The 19,077-nt window shown below is 40.0% G+C and overlaps 1 protein-coding gene across 1 annotated transcript in view; it reads right to left on the bottom strand.

The window, feature by feature from the left end:
• The window catches only part of LOC128655987 (adhesion G protein-coupled receptor F5-like), a 194,214-nt gene that overhangs the window by 119,977 nt on the left and 55,160 nt on the right, over window positions 1-19,077 (bottom strand). Inside the window, exon 4 of the mRNA XM_053709613.1 lies at window positions 3,802-3,954. Within this exon, the coding sequence (XP_053565588.1) occupies window positions 3,802-3,954 (153 nt within the window). The remainder of the gene's footprint in view (window positions 1-3,801; window positions 3,955-19,077) is intronic.

Raw genomic sequence — 19,077 nt, forward strand, 5'->3', positions numbered from 1 at the left:
TCTTGTTACTTCCTCATATTCCCGTTTACAGGACTTCTCCAGACTGGCCCCCATCCTATGGCACTCCCTAAAGACTCTACTATTCAGGGATGCATACAACCAACACTAACCTTTCCTAACTCCATCGCTTTCCCCTTGAACCCTTTAGAATGTAAGCCTATGAGCCCAGCTGCTTGCAGATCGCCTTCATAAGAGCCGACTACAAAAGTGCAACTCTCGGCAGGGCCCTCTACCCATTTGATCCCTATAAATGGTATCCTGTATACCAACTATGTTTATAGCGCTGTGGAATCTGTTGGTGCTCTACAAATACCTATTATTATTATTAATACTAAAGGAGACTCACTGAGACCCTTATTTTATAGTTAGGCCCGCAAGGTGGTAGCCTCTCGGGAGAAAAATTTGTATTATAGTACATTCATGAAGAAAAGAAAATGAAACTATCATACCGGAATCTACGCCGTGGAGTGTGACGAATAGTAGCATCGCCTCCGCCATGGACTTAAGAGAAGAAAGCAGGCAGTGGAGCAAAGTTCGATAACGCGGATTGCTTGAGGAGCTGTTAACATGAGTCGGGATGGTTTTGCAGAAAGACTCTCCCTGCATCTCTGGACTCTAACGTTCATCCAAGCCCTCACTGAGAGACTGACAGGACTACTTAAAACTCCTGTCCCATGTCGAAGAGTACTACCCGTCATAAGAGACAAAAATTCTGACACTTCTCTGCCAACCTCCTGGGACAAAGGCAAAGAATGACTGGGGGATGAGGGGAGTGGGAGGAGTATTTAAGCCTTTGGCTGGGGTGACTTTGCCTCCTCCTGGTGGCCAGGTTCTCCTTTCCCAAAAGTAATGAATGCAGCTGTGGACTCTTTCTATTTAAGAAGAAAAAAGGTAGTATTTGGAAATGACAGTTGCTCCTTTTTTGGCATAAACATACACACACACCTGAACTTAACAAAATAACTAATGAAAAAACAAACAAACTATTAAACACTTAAAATGATAGTTTGTTCTAATTAGTTGTAATTTTGTTAATTTCATGGTGTATATATTTGCACCAAGAAGGGGCAACTAACTTGTAAACATTTAAAGGGACAATTTAGCTAACAATTTTCTCTGCTTTAGTTTGTTCCCAATGATCCATTTTACCTTCTGGAGTGTATTAAATTATTTACATGCAGCTTGTTTACCCTTATTTCGGCATTTGAAATAGCCGATTTAAAGGGACACTGAACCTAATTTTTTTCTTTTGTGATTCAGACAGAGCATGTAATTTTAAGCAACTTTCTAATTTACTCCTATTAGCAAATGTTCTTCATTCTCTTGGTATCTTTATTTGAAAAGCAAGAATGGAAGTTTAAATGCCGGCCCATTTTGGTGAACAATCTGGGTTGTTCTTGCTGATTGATGGATACATTCATCCACCAATAAACAAGTGCTGTTCAAGGTTCTGGACTTTCTTTTTCAAATAAAGATAGCAAGAGAACAAAGAAAAATTTATAATAGGAGTAAATTAGAAAGTTGCTTAAAATTGCATGCTCTATCTGAATCACAAAAGAAAAAATGTGGGTTCAGTGTCCCTTTAAACTGTGGTCTCCCAACCTATATTGAAAGTTTCTATAATTAATTAAAGTCCAGGCTGTTGACAGTCAGGACTGATGAAACAGCCTGTGAGCTGGGAAACATGTCGCATAATTTGGGGTAAATGTTTAAGTTATAATAAGCAATATAATAAACTATATTATATTGAAAGCCGTTTTGTTTAGACATTTGATTGCCTGTCATTTTGTTATATTGTTCGAGTCTCAAAACGTGAGAGCTGCAAGTTTAAATAATCTTTTTGTACCCTGATTTCTGTGAATCCTCAGCGTGCGACTACCAGCACGACAGACTTCTGCATCACTTGTGAGTTACACCACAGGTGGGTTGGGGATTTTGTGAAGTTTTTTCCTGATACAGATACACACATGGAAGCGCATTTTCTTCATTGTTATTCAGATTCTCCTCGAGCAGCGAACTAGGGCGCTGTGAATCCCCAGTGTGCAACTGCCAGCACGACAGAGTGCTGCATTACTTGTGAGTATAATACCACAAGTGGGTTGGGGATTTTGTGGTTTTTTCCTTGCACAGATACGCACATAATAGCGCCTTGTCTTAATTGTCATTTAGATTTTTCTCACTGAAGAAGTATTGTGGAAAGAGCGGCTCCGTAAATATCCGGACCTCTGTATTTGGAGATTTTTTGGTCACGCTTATATGGTCAATTCTTTATGATATTTGGGACTATCAAACAAGATTGGTATTTTTCAGTCTTTTGTACCTATTGGTCCCCCCTATTTTCAAGGGTGGATTACCAACTTTTTTGTATGTGTGAACAAGCTACTGACTGAGCTGTTCGTTCCTAGTACAGCCTCTTTCTGTATGCAAAAAGAAAACATTACTATTGTCTTGCAAACAAAAGAGAACACATTATGATAAATATCTAGTCACACTAATTAGGACTTTTACTGAAGTCAATGGAGGCATTAAGCACTTCCATATAATCTAGGTGCTAATTTAGAGGCTATATGTGTGATTTTACTAGACTGCCATTTCATGCCCTTTGTTTGCCTCAATCCCTTTCCATAAATATGAGATCTAATTTGGCCCCCTTTTTTCGGGAAGGAAAAGTGTGAGTTGTGCGACTTTTGTTTTCATACATTTTGGCCTATGAGATGACATTCTGAGCAGGACGTGGTTGGTGATGCAGCTTCTGATTGGCTCAACGGCCATATTCTGCTCAGGAGTAGCAATGCATTGTGGCTCCCAAGCTATGTGTTTAAGACATTTGGTAGTGGTATGCATTAGTGGAAAAATAAAATCCTCAATCATACTGGAACATTTCATTTTTGCACTAGTATGCCTGTTTTAAAAGGACCTGACTAAAGTATTGCTCACAACAGCGTTATTTGGAAATATCACCCATCATTAGCTATTTTAAGATTGCATATTTAGGAAACACCACAACATTCTGTGACAATGACACTAGGTTCATAGCTACAAAGATTAAAAAACAAAAAATAAATAAATCCATACCTGTGAGTTACAATCTGAGGTAAACCATCTTATATTAGTGAACTACAGGTCAAGTGAGCTAATGAGGTTGCATGCTACATAAATTAAGTCATATTAGGAAGGCTTAAAGGGATAGTCTAGTCAAAAGTAAACTTTCATGATTCAGATAGGGCAGCAATTTTAAGCAACTTTCTAATTTACTCCTATTATCAATATTTCTTCATTCTTGTGGTATCTTTTTTTGAAGAAGCAAGAATGTAAGCATAGGACCCGGCCGTTTTTGGTTCAGCACCTGGGTAGAACTTTCTGATTTGTGTCTAAATGTAGCCACCAATCAGCAAGTGCTGAATAAAAAATGGTCTGGCTCCTAAGTTAACATTCAAATAAATATACCAAGAGAACAAGGAAAAATTGATAATAGGAGTAAATTAGAAAATTTCTTCAAATAGCTTGCTCTATCTGAATCATGACTTGAATATCCCTTTAAACTATTCTGGTACTGTTCCTCCAATTTTGTTAAGATTATAGGGGGGGGGGGGGGGACAAAAAAATAAGGCTTATGATTACAGTTGGGTTTAGAAGCAACATCTTTAGAGTTCTGCCATTTTTAACACTATTTTATGATGGAGGGGACATTACCAGTGCTCACCATGACGACAAGGAACATTGACAACATTTTTTTTAATAGTAAAGCATTTTAATACACATTTAATCTAAAAACAGCACATTTTATGTTCCAAATTGTACCTGTGGTTACAGTGACGCTGGTTATATTAACAGAGTCTGAAGTGTTCAACTGGATGGGATAGCGTAGTTGACTTATAAAATCTCTGACTTGATTCAGCAATGAGGCATTTGGAAAACTAAGTTCAATGTCCACTGTATATTCTTGGAGAACAACTGCAAAAGAAAATATTGAGAATATCTTACAACAATGTACTAAAACAATACTATATGCTATTATTGTGTTATATATTAAGGAGCTCAGATGTCATAGTTTTAAACAAATTTACTGTGATGAAACAATTTGTTTCATTGTTGCTAATTTTGAAAACGTGTTGTAGTAGTGTTAAAAGTTATAACATTTTAATTTTTAATACATTTATTTTGTTTTATATGTTAACCTCAGCAAATGGGTTAAACACAATGTTAATGCTCTGCTAGTCCAGATGAGGATAAAACCAGTGAGCAAATGAGAAGGCGGCATACATGAGTATGCTCCAATTTCCAGTTGTATCCTCATAGGGAACAAAATGGAGTTCCAGGAGTGCAACTTTGATTACGGTTAAATCTTTCAAAAGAAATAACGATTTAGTAAAAGAAGGTAAGTTGAATAAAAAATGTTCTTATGATAGAGCATTTACCATAAAACAGTTAATTAAAATATAATATGGAGTCATGATGAATAATGATTTTGTATAACTGATCCTCACATTCCCTATTTAAGAATAAATTAATAATTACATTTAATAAACCAGAGGGTCATTTTCCAACATTTGATTAGTCCCTTTAAACTGGTTAATATTTCACTTAAAAGGGCCAGTCTACATCAGCATATTTATTGTTTTATAAAAACAGAATTTATGTTTACCTGATAAATTACTTTCTCCAACGGTGTGTCCGGTCCACGGCGTCATCCTTACTTGTGGGATATTCTCTTCCCCAACAGGAAATGGCAAAGAGCCCAGCAAAGCTGGTCACATGATCCCTCCTAGGCTCCGCCTACCCCAGTCATTCGACCGACGTTAAGGAGGAATATTTGCATAGGAGAAACCATATGAAACCGTGGTGACTGTAGTTAAAGAAAATAAATTATCAGACCTGATTAAAAAACCAGGGCGGGCCGTGGACCGGACACACCGTTGGAGAAAGTAATTTATCAGGTAAACATAAATTCTGTTTTCTCCAACATAGGTGTGTCCGGTCCACGGCGTCATCCTTACTTGTGGGAACCAATACCAAAGCTTTAGGACACGGATGATGGGAGGGAGCAAATCAGGTCACCTAGATGGAAGGCACCACGGCTTGCAAAACCTTTCTCCCAAAAATAGCCTCAGAAGAAGCAAAAGTATCAAACTTGTAAAATTTGGTAAAAGTGTGCAGTGAAGACCAAGTCGCTGCCCTACATATCTGATCAACAGAAGCCTCGTTCTTGAAGGCCCATGTGGAAGCCACAGCCCTAGTGGAATGAGCTGTGATTCTTTCGGGAGGCTGCCGTCCGGCAGTCTCGTAAGCCAATCTGATGATGCTTTTAATCCAAAAAGAGAGAGAGGTAGAAGTTGCTTTTTGACCTCTCCTTTTACCGGAATAAACAACAAACAAGGAAGATGTTTATCTAAAATCCTTTGTAGCATCTAAATAGAATTTTAGAGCGCGAACAACATCCAAATTGTGCAACAAACGTTCCTTCTTCGAAACTGGTTTCGGACACAGAGAAGGTACGATAATCTCCTGGTTAATGTTTTTGTTAGAAACAACTTTTGGAAGAAAACCAGGTTTAGTACGTAAAACCACCTTATCTGCATGGAACACCAGATAAGGAGGAGAACACTGCAGAGCAGATAATTCTGAAACTCTTCTAGCAGAAGAAATTGCAACCAAAAACAAAACTTTCCAAGATAATAACTTAATATCAACGGAATGTAAGGGTTCAAACGGAACCCCCTGAAGAACTGAAAGAACTAAGTTGAGACTCCAAGGAGGAGTCAAAGGTTTGTAAACAGGCTTGATTCTAACCAGAGCCTGAACAAAGGCTTGAACATCTGGCACAGCTGCCAGCTTTTTGTGAAGTAACACAGACAAGGCAGAAATCTGTCCCTTCAGGGAACTTGCAGATAATCCTTTTTCCAATCCTTCTTGAAAGAAGGATAGAATCTTAGGAATCTTAACCTTGTCCCAAGGGAATCCTTTAGATTCACACCAACAGATATATTTTTTCCAAATTTTGTGGTAAATCTTTCTAGTTACAGGCTTTCTGGCCTGAACAAGAGTATCGATAACAGAATCTGAGAACCCTCGCTTCGATAAGATCAAGCGTTCAATCTCCAAGCAGTCAGCTGGAGTGAGACCAGATTCGGATGTTCGAACGGACCTTGAACAAGAAGGTCTCGTCTCAAAGGTATCTTCCATGGTGGAGCCGATGACATATTCACCAGATCTGCATACCAAGTCCTGCGTGGCCACGCAGGAGCTATCAAGATCACCGACGCCCTTTCCTGATTGATCCTGGCTACCAGCCTGGGGATGAGAGGAAACGGCGGGAATACATAAGCTAGTTTGAAGGTCCAAGGTGCTACTAGTGCATCCACTAGAGCCGCCTTGGGATCCCTGGATCTGGACCCGTAGCAAGGAACTTTGAAGTTCTGACGAGAGGCCATCAGATCCATGTCTGGAATGCCCCACAGTTGAGTGACTTGGGCAAAGATTTCCGGATGGAGTTCCCACTCCCCCGGATGCAATGTCTGACGACTCAGAAAATCCGCTTCCCAATTTTCCACTCCTGGGATGTGGATAGCAGACAGGTGGCAGGAGTGAGACTCCGCCCATAGAATGATTTTGGTCACTTCTTCCATCGCCAGGGAACTCCTTGTTCCCCCCTGATGGTTGATGTACGCAACAGTTGTCATGTTGTCTGATTGAAACCGTATGAACTTGGCCCTCGCTAGCTGAGGCCAAGCCTTGAGAGCATTGAATATCGCTCTCAGTTCCAGAATATTTATCGGTAGAAGAGATTCTTCCCGAGACCAAAGACCCTGAGCTTTCAGGGATCCCCAGACCGCGCCCCAGCCCATCAGACTGGCGTCGGTCGTGACAATGACCCACTCTGGTCTGCGGAAGGTCATCCCTTGTGACAGGTTGTCCAGGGACAGCCACCAACGGAGTGAGTCTCTGGTCCTCTGATTTACTTGTATCCTCGGAGACAAGTTTGTATAGTCCCCATTCCACTGACTGAGCATGCACAGTTGTAATGGTCTTAGATGAATGCGCGCAAAAGGAACTATGTCCATTGCCGCTACCATCAAACCTATCACTTCCATGCACTGCGCTATGGAAGGAAGAGGAACGGAATGAAGTATCCGACAAGAGTCTAGAAGTTTTGTTTTTCTGGCCTCTGTCAGAAAAATCCTCATTTCTAAGGAGTCTATTATTGTCCCCAAGAAGGGAACCCTTGTTGACGGAGATAGAGAACGCTTTTCCACGTTCACTTTCCATCCGTGAGATCTGAGAAAGGCCAGGACAATGTCCGTGTGAGCCTTTGCTTGAGGAAGGGACGACGCTTGAATCAGAATGTCGTCCAAGTAAGGTACTACAGCAATGCCCCTTGGTCTTAGCACAGCTAGAAGGGACCCTAGTACCTTTGTGAAAATCCTTGGAGCAGTGGCTAATCCGAAAGGAAGCGCCACGAACTGGTAATGCTTGTCCAGGAATGCGAACCTTAGGAACCGATGATGTTCCTTGTGGATAGGAATATGTAGATACGCATCCTTTAAATCCACCGTGGTCATGAATTGACCTTCCTGGATGGAAGGAAGAATTGTTCGAATGGTTTCCATTTTGAACGATGGAACCTTGAGAAACTTGTTTAAGATCTTGAGATCTAAGATTGGTCTGAACGTTCCCTCTTTTTTGGGAACTATGAACAGATTGGAGTAGAACCCCATCCCTTGTTCTCCTAATGGAACAGGATGAATCACTCCCATTTTTAACAGGTCTTCTACACAACGTAAGAATGCCTGTCTTTTTATGTGGTCTGAAGACAACTGAGACCTGTGGAACCTCCCCCTTGGGGGAAGCCCCTTGAATTCCAGAAGATAACCTTGGGAGACTATTTCTAGCGCCCAAGGATCCAGAACATCTCTTGCCCAAGCCCGAGCGAAGAGAGAGAGTCTGCCCCCCACCAGATCCGGTCCCGGATCGGGGGCCAACATTTCATGCCGTCTTGGTAGCAGTGGCAGGTTTCTTGGCCTGCTTTCCCTTGTTCCAGCCTTGCATTGGTCTCCAAGCTGGCTTGGCTTGAGAAGTATTACCCTCTTGCTTAGAGGACGTAGCACTTTGGGCTGGTCCGTTTCTACGAAAGGGACGAAAATTAGGTTTATTTTTGGCCTTGAAAGGCCGATCCTGAGGAAGGGCATGGCCCTTACCCCCAGTGATATCAGAGATAATCTCTTTCAAGTCAGGGCCAAACAGCGTTTTCCCCTTGAAAGGAATGTTAAGTAGCTTGTTCTTGGAAGACGCATCAGCTGACCAAGATTTCAACCAAAGCGCTCTGCGCGCCACAATAGCAAACCCAGAATTCTTAGCCGCTAACCTAGCCAATTGCAAAGTGGCGTCTAGGGTGAAAGAATTAGCCAATTTGAGAGCATTGATTCTGTCCATAATCTCCTCATAAGGAGGAGAATCACTATCGACCGCCTTTACCAGCTCATCGAACCAGAAACACGCGGCTGTAGTGACAGGGACAATGCATGAAATTGGTTGTAGAAGGTAACCCTGCTGAACAAACATCTTTTTAAGTAAACCTTCTAATTTTTTATCCATAGGATCTTTGAAAGCACAACTATCTTCTATGGGTATAGTGGTGCGTTTGTTTAAAGTGGAAACCGCTCCCTCGACCTTGGGGACTGTCTGCCATAAGTCCTTTCTGGGGTCGACCATAGGAAACAATTTTTTAAATATGGGGGGAGGGACGAAAGGAATACCGGGCCTTTCCCATTCTTTATTTACAATGTCCGCCACCCGCTTGGGTATAGGAAAAGCTTCGGGGGGCCCCGGGACCTCTAGGAACTTGTCCATTTTACATAGTTTCTCTGGGATGACCAACTTGTCACAATCATCCAGAGTGGATAATACCTCCTTAAGCAGAATGCGGAGATGTTCCAACTTAAATTTAAACGTAATCACATCAGGTTCAGCTTGTTGAGAAATGTTCCCTGAATCAGTAATTTCTCCCTCAGACAAAACCTCCCTGGCCCCATCAGACTGGTTTAGGGGCCCTTCAGAACCATTATTATCAGCGTCGTCATGCTCTTCAGTATCTAAAACAGAGCAGTCGCGCTTACGCTGATAAGTGTGCATTTTGGCTAAAATGTTTTTGACAGAATTATCCATTACAGCCGTTAATTGTTGCATAGTAAGGAGTATTGGCGCGCTAGATGTACTAGGGGCCTCCTGAGTGGGCAAGACTCGTGTAGACGAAGGAGGGAATGATGCAGTACCATGCTTACTCCCCTCACTTGAGGAATCATCTTGGGCATCATTGTCATTGTCACATAAATCACATTTATTTAAATGAGAAGGAACTCTGGCTTCCCCACATTCAGAACACAGTCTGGTAGTTCAGACATGTTAAACAGGCATAAACTTGATAACAAAGTACAAAAAACGTTTTAAAATAAAACCGTTACTGTCACTTTAAATTTTAAACTGAACACACTTTATTACTGCAATTGCGAAAAAATATGAAGGAATTGCTCAAAATTCACCAAAATTTCACCACAGTGTCTTAAAGCCTTAAAAGTATTGCACCCCAAATTTGGAAGCTTTAACCCTTAAAATAACGGAACCGGAGCCGTTTTTAACTTTAACCCCTTTACAGTCCCTGGTGTCTGCTTTGCTGAGACCCAACCAAGCCCAAAGGGGAATACGATACCAAATGACGCCTTCAGAAAGTCTTTTCTATGTATCAGAGCTCCTCACACATGCGACTGCATGTCATGCCTCTCAAAAACAAGTGCGCAACACCGGCGCGAAAATGAGGCTCTGCCTATGATTTGTGAAAGCCCCTAAAGAGAAAGGTGTCTAAAAAAGTGCCTGCCGATATAAACTTATCAAAATACCCAGATTAAATGATTCCTCAAGGCTAAATATGTGTTAATAATGAATCGATTTAGCCCAGAAAAAGTCTACAGTCTTAATAAGCCCTTGTGAAGCCCTTATTTACAATCTTAATAAACATGGCTTACCGGATCCCATAGGGAAAATGACAGCTTCCAGCATTACATCGTCTTGTTAGAATGTGTCATACCTCAAGCAGCAAGAGACTGCTCACTGTTCCCCCAACTGAAGTTAATTCCTCTCAACAGTCCTGTGTGGAACAGCCATGGATTTTAGTAACGGTTGCTAAAATCATTTTCCTCATACAAACAGAAATCTTCATCTCTTTTCTGTTTCTGAGTAAATAGTACATACCAGCACTATTTTAAAATAACAAACTCTTGATTGAATAATAAAAACTACAGTTAAACACTAAAAAACTCTAAGCCATCTCCGTGGAGATGTTGCCTGTACAACGGCAAAGAGAATGACTGGGGTAGGCGGAGCCTAGGAGGGATCATGTGACCAGCTTTGCTGGGCTCTTTGCCATTTCCTGTTGGGGAAGAGAATATCCCACAAGTAAGGATGACGCCGTGGACCGGACACACCTATGTTGGAGAAATAGATAATCACTTTATTATCTATTCCCTAGTTTTGCACAACCAACGCAGTTATAATAATATACTTTTTACATCTGTGATTATCTTGTATCTAAGCCTCTGCAAACGGCCCCCTTATTTCAGTTATTTTGACAGACTTGCATTTTAGCCAATCAGTGTGGGCTCCTAGGAACTCCACGTGCGTGAGCACAGTGTTATCTATATGAAACACATGAACTAACACCCTCTAGTGGTGCAAAAACTGTCAAAATGCCCTGAGCTAAGAGGCAGCCTTCAAGGGCTTAGAAATTAGCATATGAACCTCCTAGATTTAGCTTTCAACTAAGAATACCAAGCGAACAAAGCAAAATTGGTGATAGAAGTAAATTGGAAAATTGTTTAAAATTACATTCGCTATCTGAATCATGAAAGTTTATTTTGGACTAGACTGTCCCTTTAAGGGACACTAAAAAGTCAAATTTAAAGTTTCATGATTCAAATAGAGCATGCAATTTTTTTTTTTTTTATTAAAAAGCCACCTTTTTCTTTTTGCTAGGGGTAAGCCTTTTCATTTTCCATACTTTAAGGAGATAGTTCTTTAATATATAGAAAAATTAGGTATTTAATCATTGTTTGTGCACACAACAGTCTAATTTGACATTGTCTGGTCAGCCTATTAGGCTTCTTTGTTCTATGTAATATGATTCTAGGTTGACATGAGTATTGCTTTTATTATAAAAAGGAACATGAAATAGCATGCAATTTTAAACAATTTTCCAATTTACTATATATTATCTAATTGATTCATTCTCTTGACATCCTTTGTTGAAAAGCATATCTAAATATCCATAGCTGCTGATTGTTAGCTGCATATAGATGCCTCGTATGATTGGCTTACCCATGTACATTGCTATTTCTTCAACAAAGGATATCTAAAGAATGAAGCAAATTAGGTAATAGAAGTAGATTGGAATGTTGTTTAAAATTGTATTCTCTACCTTAATCATGAAAGAAAAAAATGTGGGTTTCATGTTCCTTTATAATAAAAATCAATACACAACACACTCATGGCAACTCAGAACTATATTACATACAACAAAGAAGCCTAAAAGGCTGGCCAGACAATGTCAAATTAAATAGACTGTTGTGTGCACAAACAATGATTAAATACCTAATTTTTCAATATAATAAAGAACTACCTCCTTAAAGTATAATGGTATGAAAAAGGCTTACCCCAGCAAAAAGAAAAAAGGTGGCCACTTGTAGACCACGTAAAATATAAATATGAAGTAGGGGTGTAATGGTATAGGGCAGAAAATACCCCCTATTATTAGATATCTAAACATGCACAAGAAAAAATAGAAATCCCCAAATTAAAAAGTAGAAGCCTCTCTTGGGCCACATAATAAAATTATTTTACCGTATAGCGGAAGTTGCAAGGGGGGTTGAACAAATAAGGGACACTCGGACCCTGAAAATATATCAAAAAAGTAAGGCCATTCTTAGATCCTTAAATATACAATTTAAACTAAATGTCTGAACATACCAACACTATATATATATATATATATATATATATATATATATATATATATATATATATATATATATATATCAAAGAAAAATTATTAAAATTCAATCTAAAGAAATATAAAATGATTAAACATTGAAAAGGAATATAAAATGATTAAACATCAAATCTAAAGAAATATATCTATGAGTGGATGAGGATAAGTCTCAAAAGTTTTATGGGAAAAACATAAAAAAAAGAAAAGAGGCTATCTCAAACAATCAATTAATAGCATAACTATAGATAATTGCAAAATGGATAGTAAATTATTGCCCAATAGTTAAGACTTTCATATATTACCCCACTCCTATTCTCAAGTCTGACAGTTTGTGACTTTTAGGCTGGCACGATTGTTGAAGACAGTAAAAGCAAGTGTGTCCATGCCGACAGATGGGCGTGGTGCGGGCGGGTGAGTGAAAGGAATATGAAAAAACAGGATTTATGTTTACCTGATAAATTTCTCTTTCTCCTACGGTGTGTCCGGTCCACGGCTTCATCCTTACTTGTGGGAATATTCTCTTCCCTAACAGGAAATGGCAAAGAGAGCACAGCAAAAGCTGCCCATATAGCTCCCCCTCTGGCTCCGCCCCCAGTCATTCGACCGACGGTTAGGAGAAAAAGGAGAAACTATAGGGTGCTGTGGTGACTGTAGTGTATGGAATAAAACATTTTCAAACCTGACTAAAAGCCAGGGCGGGAAATTTATCAGGTAAACATAAATTCTGTTTTCTCCTACATTGGTGTGTCCGGTCCACGGCTTCATCCTTACTTGTGGGAACCAATACCAAAGCTTTAGGACACGGATGAAGGGAGGGAGCAAGTCAGGTTACCTAAACGGAAGGCACCACGGCTTGCAAAACCTTTCTCCCAAAAACAGCCTCCGAAGAAGCATAAGTATCGAATTTGTAAAATTTGGCAAAAGTATGCAGAGAAGACCAAGTCGCTGCCTTACAGATCTGATCAACAGAAGCCTCGTTCTTGAAGGCCCATGTGGAAGCCACAGCTCTAGTAGAGTGAGCTAAAATTCGTTTAGGGGGCTGCCGTCCGGCAGTCTCATAAGCCAATCGGATGATGCTTTTCAGCCAAAAAGACAGAGAGGTAGCAGTAGCTTTCTGCCCTCTCCTCTTACCAGAATAAACGACAAACAAAGATGATGTTTGTCTGAAATCCTTTGTTGCTTCTAAATAGAATTTCAAGTCTTTAACCCCTTAAATGAGCAAACCGGAGCTAATTGTTCAATTTACCAGTTTTAACTAACTACAGTCCCTGCCACAGCCTTTGCTGCGGCTTTACCTTCCTTGGGGGTTATTCACCACAGAAATAAGCCTTCTAGAAATCGTTTTTATGGCCACAGGACCCTCTCACATGAAGCTGCATGCACTGCTTCCATAAGTAACTGCGCAACTAAGGCGCGAAAATGAGGCCTCCTCCCTCTGCATACCAGAGTGAAGGAAGAAAATGGCTTACCGATCCCATAAGGGAAATGACAGTCTTCTAGCATTACTATGTCTTGTTAGAAAAGAGACTAGTCATACCTGGAGCAGTAAAGTCTGCAAACTGTTCCCCCCAACTGAAGTTCTCTGGTTTCAACAGTCCTGCGTGGGAACAGCAATGGATTTTAGTTACTGTTGCTAAAATCATACTCCTCTTTAAACAGAACTCTTCATCACTTTCTGTTATAGAGTAAATAGTACAAACCAGCACTATTTTAAAATAACAAACTCTTGATAGAAGAAATAAAAACTACAACTAAACACCACATACTCTTTACCATCCCCGTGGAGATGCTACTTGTTCAGAGCGGCAAAGAGAATGACTGGGGGGCGGAGCCAGAGGGGGAGCTATATGGGCAGCTTTTGCTGTGCTCTCTTTGCCATTTCCTGTTAGGGAAGAGAATATTCCCACAAGTAAGGATGAAGCCGTGGACCGAACACACCAATGTAGGAGAAATCCATTACATTTTACGGATTTACCAGCTGGAAGCCACCACTTATGACGTGATTCCAAAAGTAGGTCGGTCAAAAAATCTTCAGTGTAAACACTAGGCCCACCATTTTTAATGCCATGCCCCACACAGAAATGTATTGGAACAATACCATCATGACTAGGCACTGAACTCAACGAGACATCTTCCATCGAACAAAGAGGGGCCTCCATAGATGCTTTAACATTTCCGATCTAGGCACAGGCCCTCAGCATCACAAGCAAACTCTACATCGCAAAAGCCCATAATTCCACTACACACTGGGCGCTCCAATGTCTTATTTAATAAAGGCTGAGGTGTAGATTCCTAAAAGGTGACAATTAGCAGTCTTTCCAACTTCAGGAAGTGATCGTCTAGGACAGTGATGAATAACCTTGGCACTTCTGATGTTTTGGGACTACATTTCCTATGATGCTCAACTAGACAGCACAGTGCCTAAGCATCATGGGAAATGTAGTTTCACAACATCTGGGGTGCTAAGGTTAGCAGTCCCTGGTCTAGGATCTTCAATATTTTTGCTTCCCACTCAACAGTCGCAGTTTTCCTTTCTTCTATCTTAATTTAATATGTTATTGATATGTAAGTAGTAGTATTCTCAATTATAGTGCGGTTAACTTCACTAACCCAGTTTCCTGGGGGGCAACTCAGACAGCCAATCACTCGGTGTGGTGTGGGCCTCTAGGCCTTCTGTCGCTGTGCAGCTAAGCTGAACAACCTAGGTAGGGTCTGCTGTCAAATCTAAAATCTTCTCAGGATTTTCCAACATATGTCACATGATACAGTGCTGAGAAGTTGAAAATGTCTGAGTAAGTACTATTATATTTTATTTTTATTTGTGGATTATGCAATACCACTATATTACTATACTTAATGATCTTTTAGTATTTAAAAAAAATATATATAAAAAGATGTGTTGTCTAAAAAAATTTTTCCCAATAAAAAAAAACTTATTAGATAAATAAATGTCTATTAAAAAAATATGTATATTTACTGCCTTAAAAAAAAAAAAAAAAAAAAAAAAAAAAGTGTCTTAGATAATCTGAATCTCTTACATTGTATATTTTAGTATAGAACATACAGGAAATATCTAGACGACTAGTCTGGTACTATAGATAAGAAAGTGTTTATAGAGCTAAATATGAAATAATAATAAAAAAAAACAACACACACAAAAAGGGAAAAGTTCATTGTACAAAGTCCTGGGAAACCAGACGCATTCACTTTGTAAATAATAAGGGCTAGATCTCAAGCCAGTAGATATAATCACTCTTTACAGAATCAATATCAACACACACATTATATTCCCCCTTTCACTCTCTAAACCATACGGACAACAAGATAGTGCATTTCAGTGGAAGCACTAAGAACATTTTACACATCACAATCAAATTTTTTTTAAAAAGATTTTAATTTCTAACCTAAGGATTTTTCTTGAGTTAAAGGAAAGAAATGTTAAATATTACTCTGATGATTAGAACATACTTCCAATAGTAATTTTATGATAATATTTCCACACAGTTTTCTTTGAAATGGTAACAGTAATGTTCAGTGCAGTCACAAAAAAAAAAAAAAAAAAGCTTTCTTATCAGATTTGAAAATAAAAGGGGTTTTAAATCACTAATGTTTGCTTGTTGTGGTTAGGGGTTACTTAGGAAATATCTGCCTCTGGGGCTAGTAGTACTGAATTGGTTGCAAACACTGGTATGATTTTCAAAAAAGGTACCAAGAAAAAAAAAAAAAAAAAAAGTACATTTTATAATTGAAGTATATTGAAAACCCTTAAAATTGCATGCACGTTTAATTTTGGCATGTATGTCCCTTTAAAAGGGACACTTGACACATTTCATGCACCTCCCTCTAATCATGGGTGCTTCCATAATGAAACCTAGGTTACACTGCACATGGCAGCACCCATAACTAGAGGGCCAGATTACAAGAGGAGCACTAAACATGTCACTATCTTGAAAGAGATATTTGCGCTCCACTGAGTAATACCAGCGCACGCTAATGTGTGCTGGTATTACAAGTTGACAGCAATGCAAACACAAGCTCATGTTCGCTTTGCTGGGAGGCGTGCTCCCGAGAGCGCACTTTCATAGTTTCCAATGAGAGCCTTGTTCTGATGCTGTCAGACGGCACAGAACCTAAGCACAGCGAAGAGGGTAGGTCACGCAAGAATGGCAGCAATTTAAATATATATGTAAATGATTATATACATATATATTTATGTGTTAATATGTGTATATACACATATCTATATAAGCACATACATTTACTGGGAACACAGTTCCCATAAACAGAAATAAAAATGCACTGAAAAGTGCCTTTACATTGCGAACACCCCACTCCCGCCAACTTTACCCCCAAAAATTGCTTAGTGCAGTTATTTTATAAAAATGCTACAATTTTATTTTTTAATAAGATACACACCACTGTATTTTGGGGGCATTTGGGTCACATTTATAAAATTAACCCAAGATTTTATAAGCGCTAATTGCTACCGCAAGCTCGCACCTGTAATGGCTGGTTATTTATCAAGCGCAATAAATAAGCGCTCCACTTGTAATCCAACCCTTAGTGTTTAATATTCCTTTAAAAGCATGAGAATAAATTGTAAAGGTGAATGTGAAGCATTTTGTTGTTATGCCACTAGAGGGTGCTGCAGAATAATTTATAGCAATGTTTTCTCCAACTGTTAATATTGTGTTCAGTTTTATTATTATTCTTTATTTATAAAGAACCAACAGATTCCGCAGCGCTGTCCATGGGTAACAAAGATAAATGGACAGTACAATATGAGACACCAGACACAATTTAACAAACAAATACAGGGGGGAATTGGGGGCCCAGGTGCCGTGGGAGCTTACCATGTAGATGGGAAGGAGGGTGAGCAACAGGAGGCGGGGACTATAAAGATGAGAATGATGTTAGTGTGGAGTTAGATGAGGACAACTATTAAGCAAGTGGAATTCATTTGTTAGTGAGTTGGTTGATAAGCTTATTTGAACAAGAAGGTCTTTAGGGAGCATTTAAAGGAGGAGAGGTTGGGGGAAAGTCTGACAGCTCAAAGAAGTGCGTTCCAGAGGGTTGGTCTCACACGAGAGAAGACCTGTAGTCTAGCATGAGAGGAGGTGATGGTAGAAGACGCAAGGAGCAGATCATTGTTGGATCTTAGGGGACTGGAGTATATTTGTTGATGAGTGAGGACAGGTGGGGGGGGCTGCATTGGTAAGGGCTTTGTAGGTCAGAGTGAGAATTTTGACTTTAATTCTGCAGTAAATGGGGAGCCAGTGAAGGGACTCACAAAGGGGTGCAGCAGATATAGAGCGTCGGGAGAGGTGGATTAACCTAGCAGAGGCATTTAGATAGATTGAAGGGGGAGAGAGGAAGGCCAGTTAGTAGGTTATTACAGTAGTCAAGCAGGGAAATTACTAGGGAATGGATTAGCTGTTTAGTACTTTCAGCACTCAGAAAAGGATGAATTTTGGAGATCAACGCAACAAGGGTAATAAACCCAATAGGGGGCGCTAACACATATAGAAAATACCAACACAGCGATGTATATCAAAAATATATCAACAATACCACAAAATTAATATACAATCACCCATGGATATCAAGTCTTTAATGAGGGTGATAAAATGGGTATAGTCCAGTATATCAATCCAATAAATCTGTAGGCAGCACTCAATCTTCACCATCCAAAGGTCAGCAAATCTAGAAATAAAGCACAAGGAAAGAGGCGCCGTATGTGTGAATCTGTAACAACCAACATAAAAAATAGAACAAGTGCAGGGTACTCACAATGTGGAGCGGCACTCAATTGTGCCTGTGGGTGCGGACGTTTACACCGAGAAACGTGTTGCATGCTATATAATCACACTGCATGAGTGATATATGTATTTTATAATTGTTTTTACTTTTATTAAATTCGTTTTTAATCATATATCCTCATTGCTGACTATTATTATCTGAGCTACCTGTCGATTCCTCTGCTGTGGAGTATCCTGTAATTTGCCCTGTACAGCTAGCTGGTTTGCTGTGATAACCAGCCTGCCTCTATTGGCACATTGGAGTGCCGCTAAAGAATGTGAGTACCTAGTACTTGTCAAACAATTGGGTGATTACAGATTCACACAGTCCGTGCGCCTTTCTGTCCTTTTGTACCTAGCTCCAGATTCCCATACCACTGGACTATTTGCCAGCATCCTGGTGAAGTACCTGCAGACTCCTCACTTTGGGATATCCTGTTAGTGCCTTGTACAGCTAGCTGGTTTGCTGTGAATACCAGTCCGCACCCACAGGCACAATTGAGTGCCGCTCCACATTGTGAGTACCCTGCACTTGTTCTATTTTTGATGTTGGTCGTTACAGATTCACACATACAGCGCCTCTTTCCTTGTGCTTTATTTCTGAATTTTGGAGATATTGCATAGGTGGTTGCGACAGGTTGAAGATAGCAATTGGATGCGGGGTATGAAGGACAGATTGGAGTCAAGTGTAACTTCTAGGCCGCAGACTTGGGGTGATGGGGAGATAGTGGTGTCGCCAACAGCGATAGTAAAGTTAGAAACTTGAGTAGAATTAGATGTGGGGGATTAGAAGAAGCTCAGTTGATGTTTAGGTGGTAAATGGCCATCCAGGAAGAAATGAAAGATAAGCAGTCGCTGATGTGGGAAAGGACAGAAGGAAAGAGTGCAGGGGTGGATAGGTAGATCTGAGTATCATCAGCATAGAGGTGATAGTTGAAGCCATAGCTACTGATAAGTTTACCCAGTGAGGAAGCATAGATAAAGAGTAGAGGGCGTAGAACAGAGCCTTGAGGTATTCCAACAGACAGAGGCAATGAAGAGGAGTCGCTGCCAGCAAATGAGACAGAAAAGGACATATTAACGAGATAAGAGTGGATCCAGGAGAGGGCAATGTCACAGAGCCCAAGGGAGCTGAGAGTCTATAGGAGGAGGGAATGGTCAACAGTGTCAAAGTCAGCAGACAGGTCAAGTAAGATAAGTATAGAGTAGTGGCCATTGTTTTTAGCAGAAAGAAGATCGTTAGTA

The sequence above is a fragment of the Bombina bombina genome, chromosome 4 (assembly GCF_027579735.1).
Source record: "Bombina bombina isolate aBomBom1 chromosome 4, aBomBom1.pri, whole genome shotgun sequence".
NCBI lineage: Eukaryota > Metazoa > Chordata > Amphibia > Anura > Bombinatoridae > Bombina > Bombina bombina.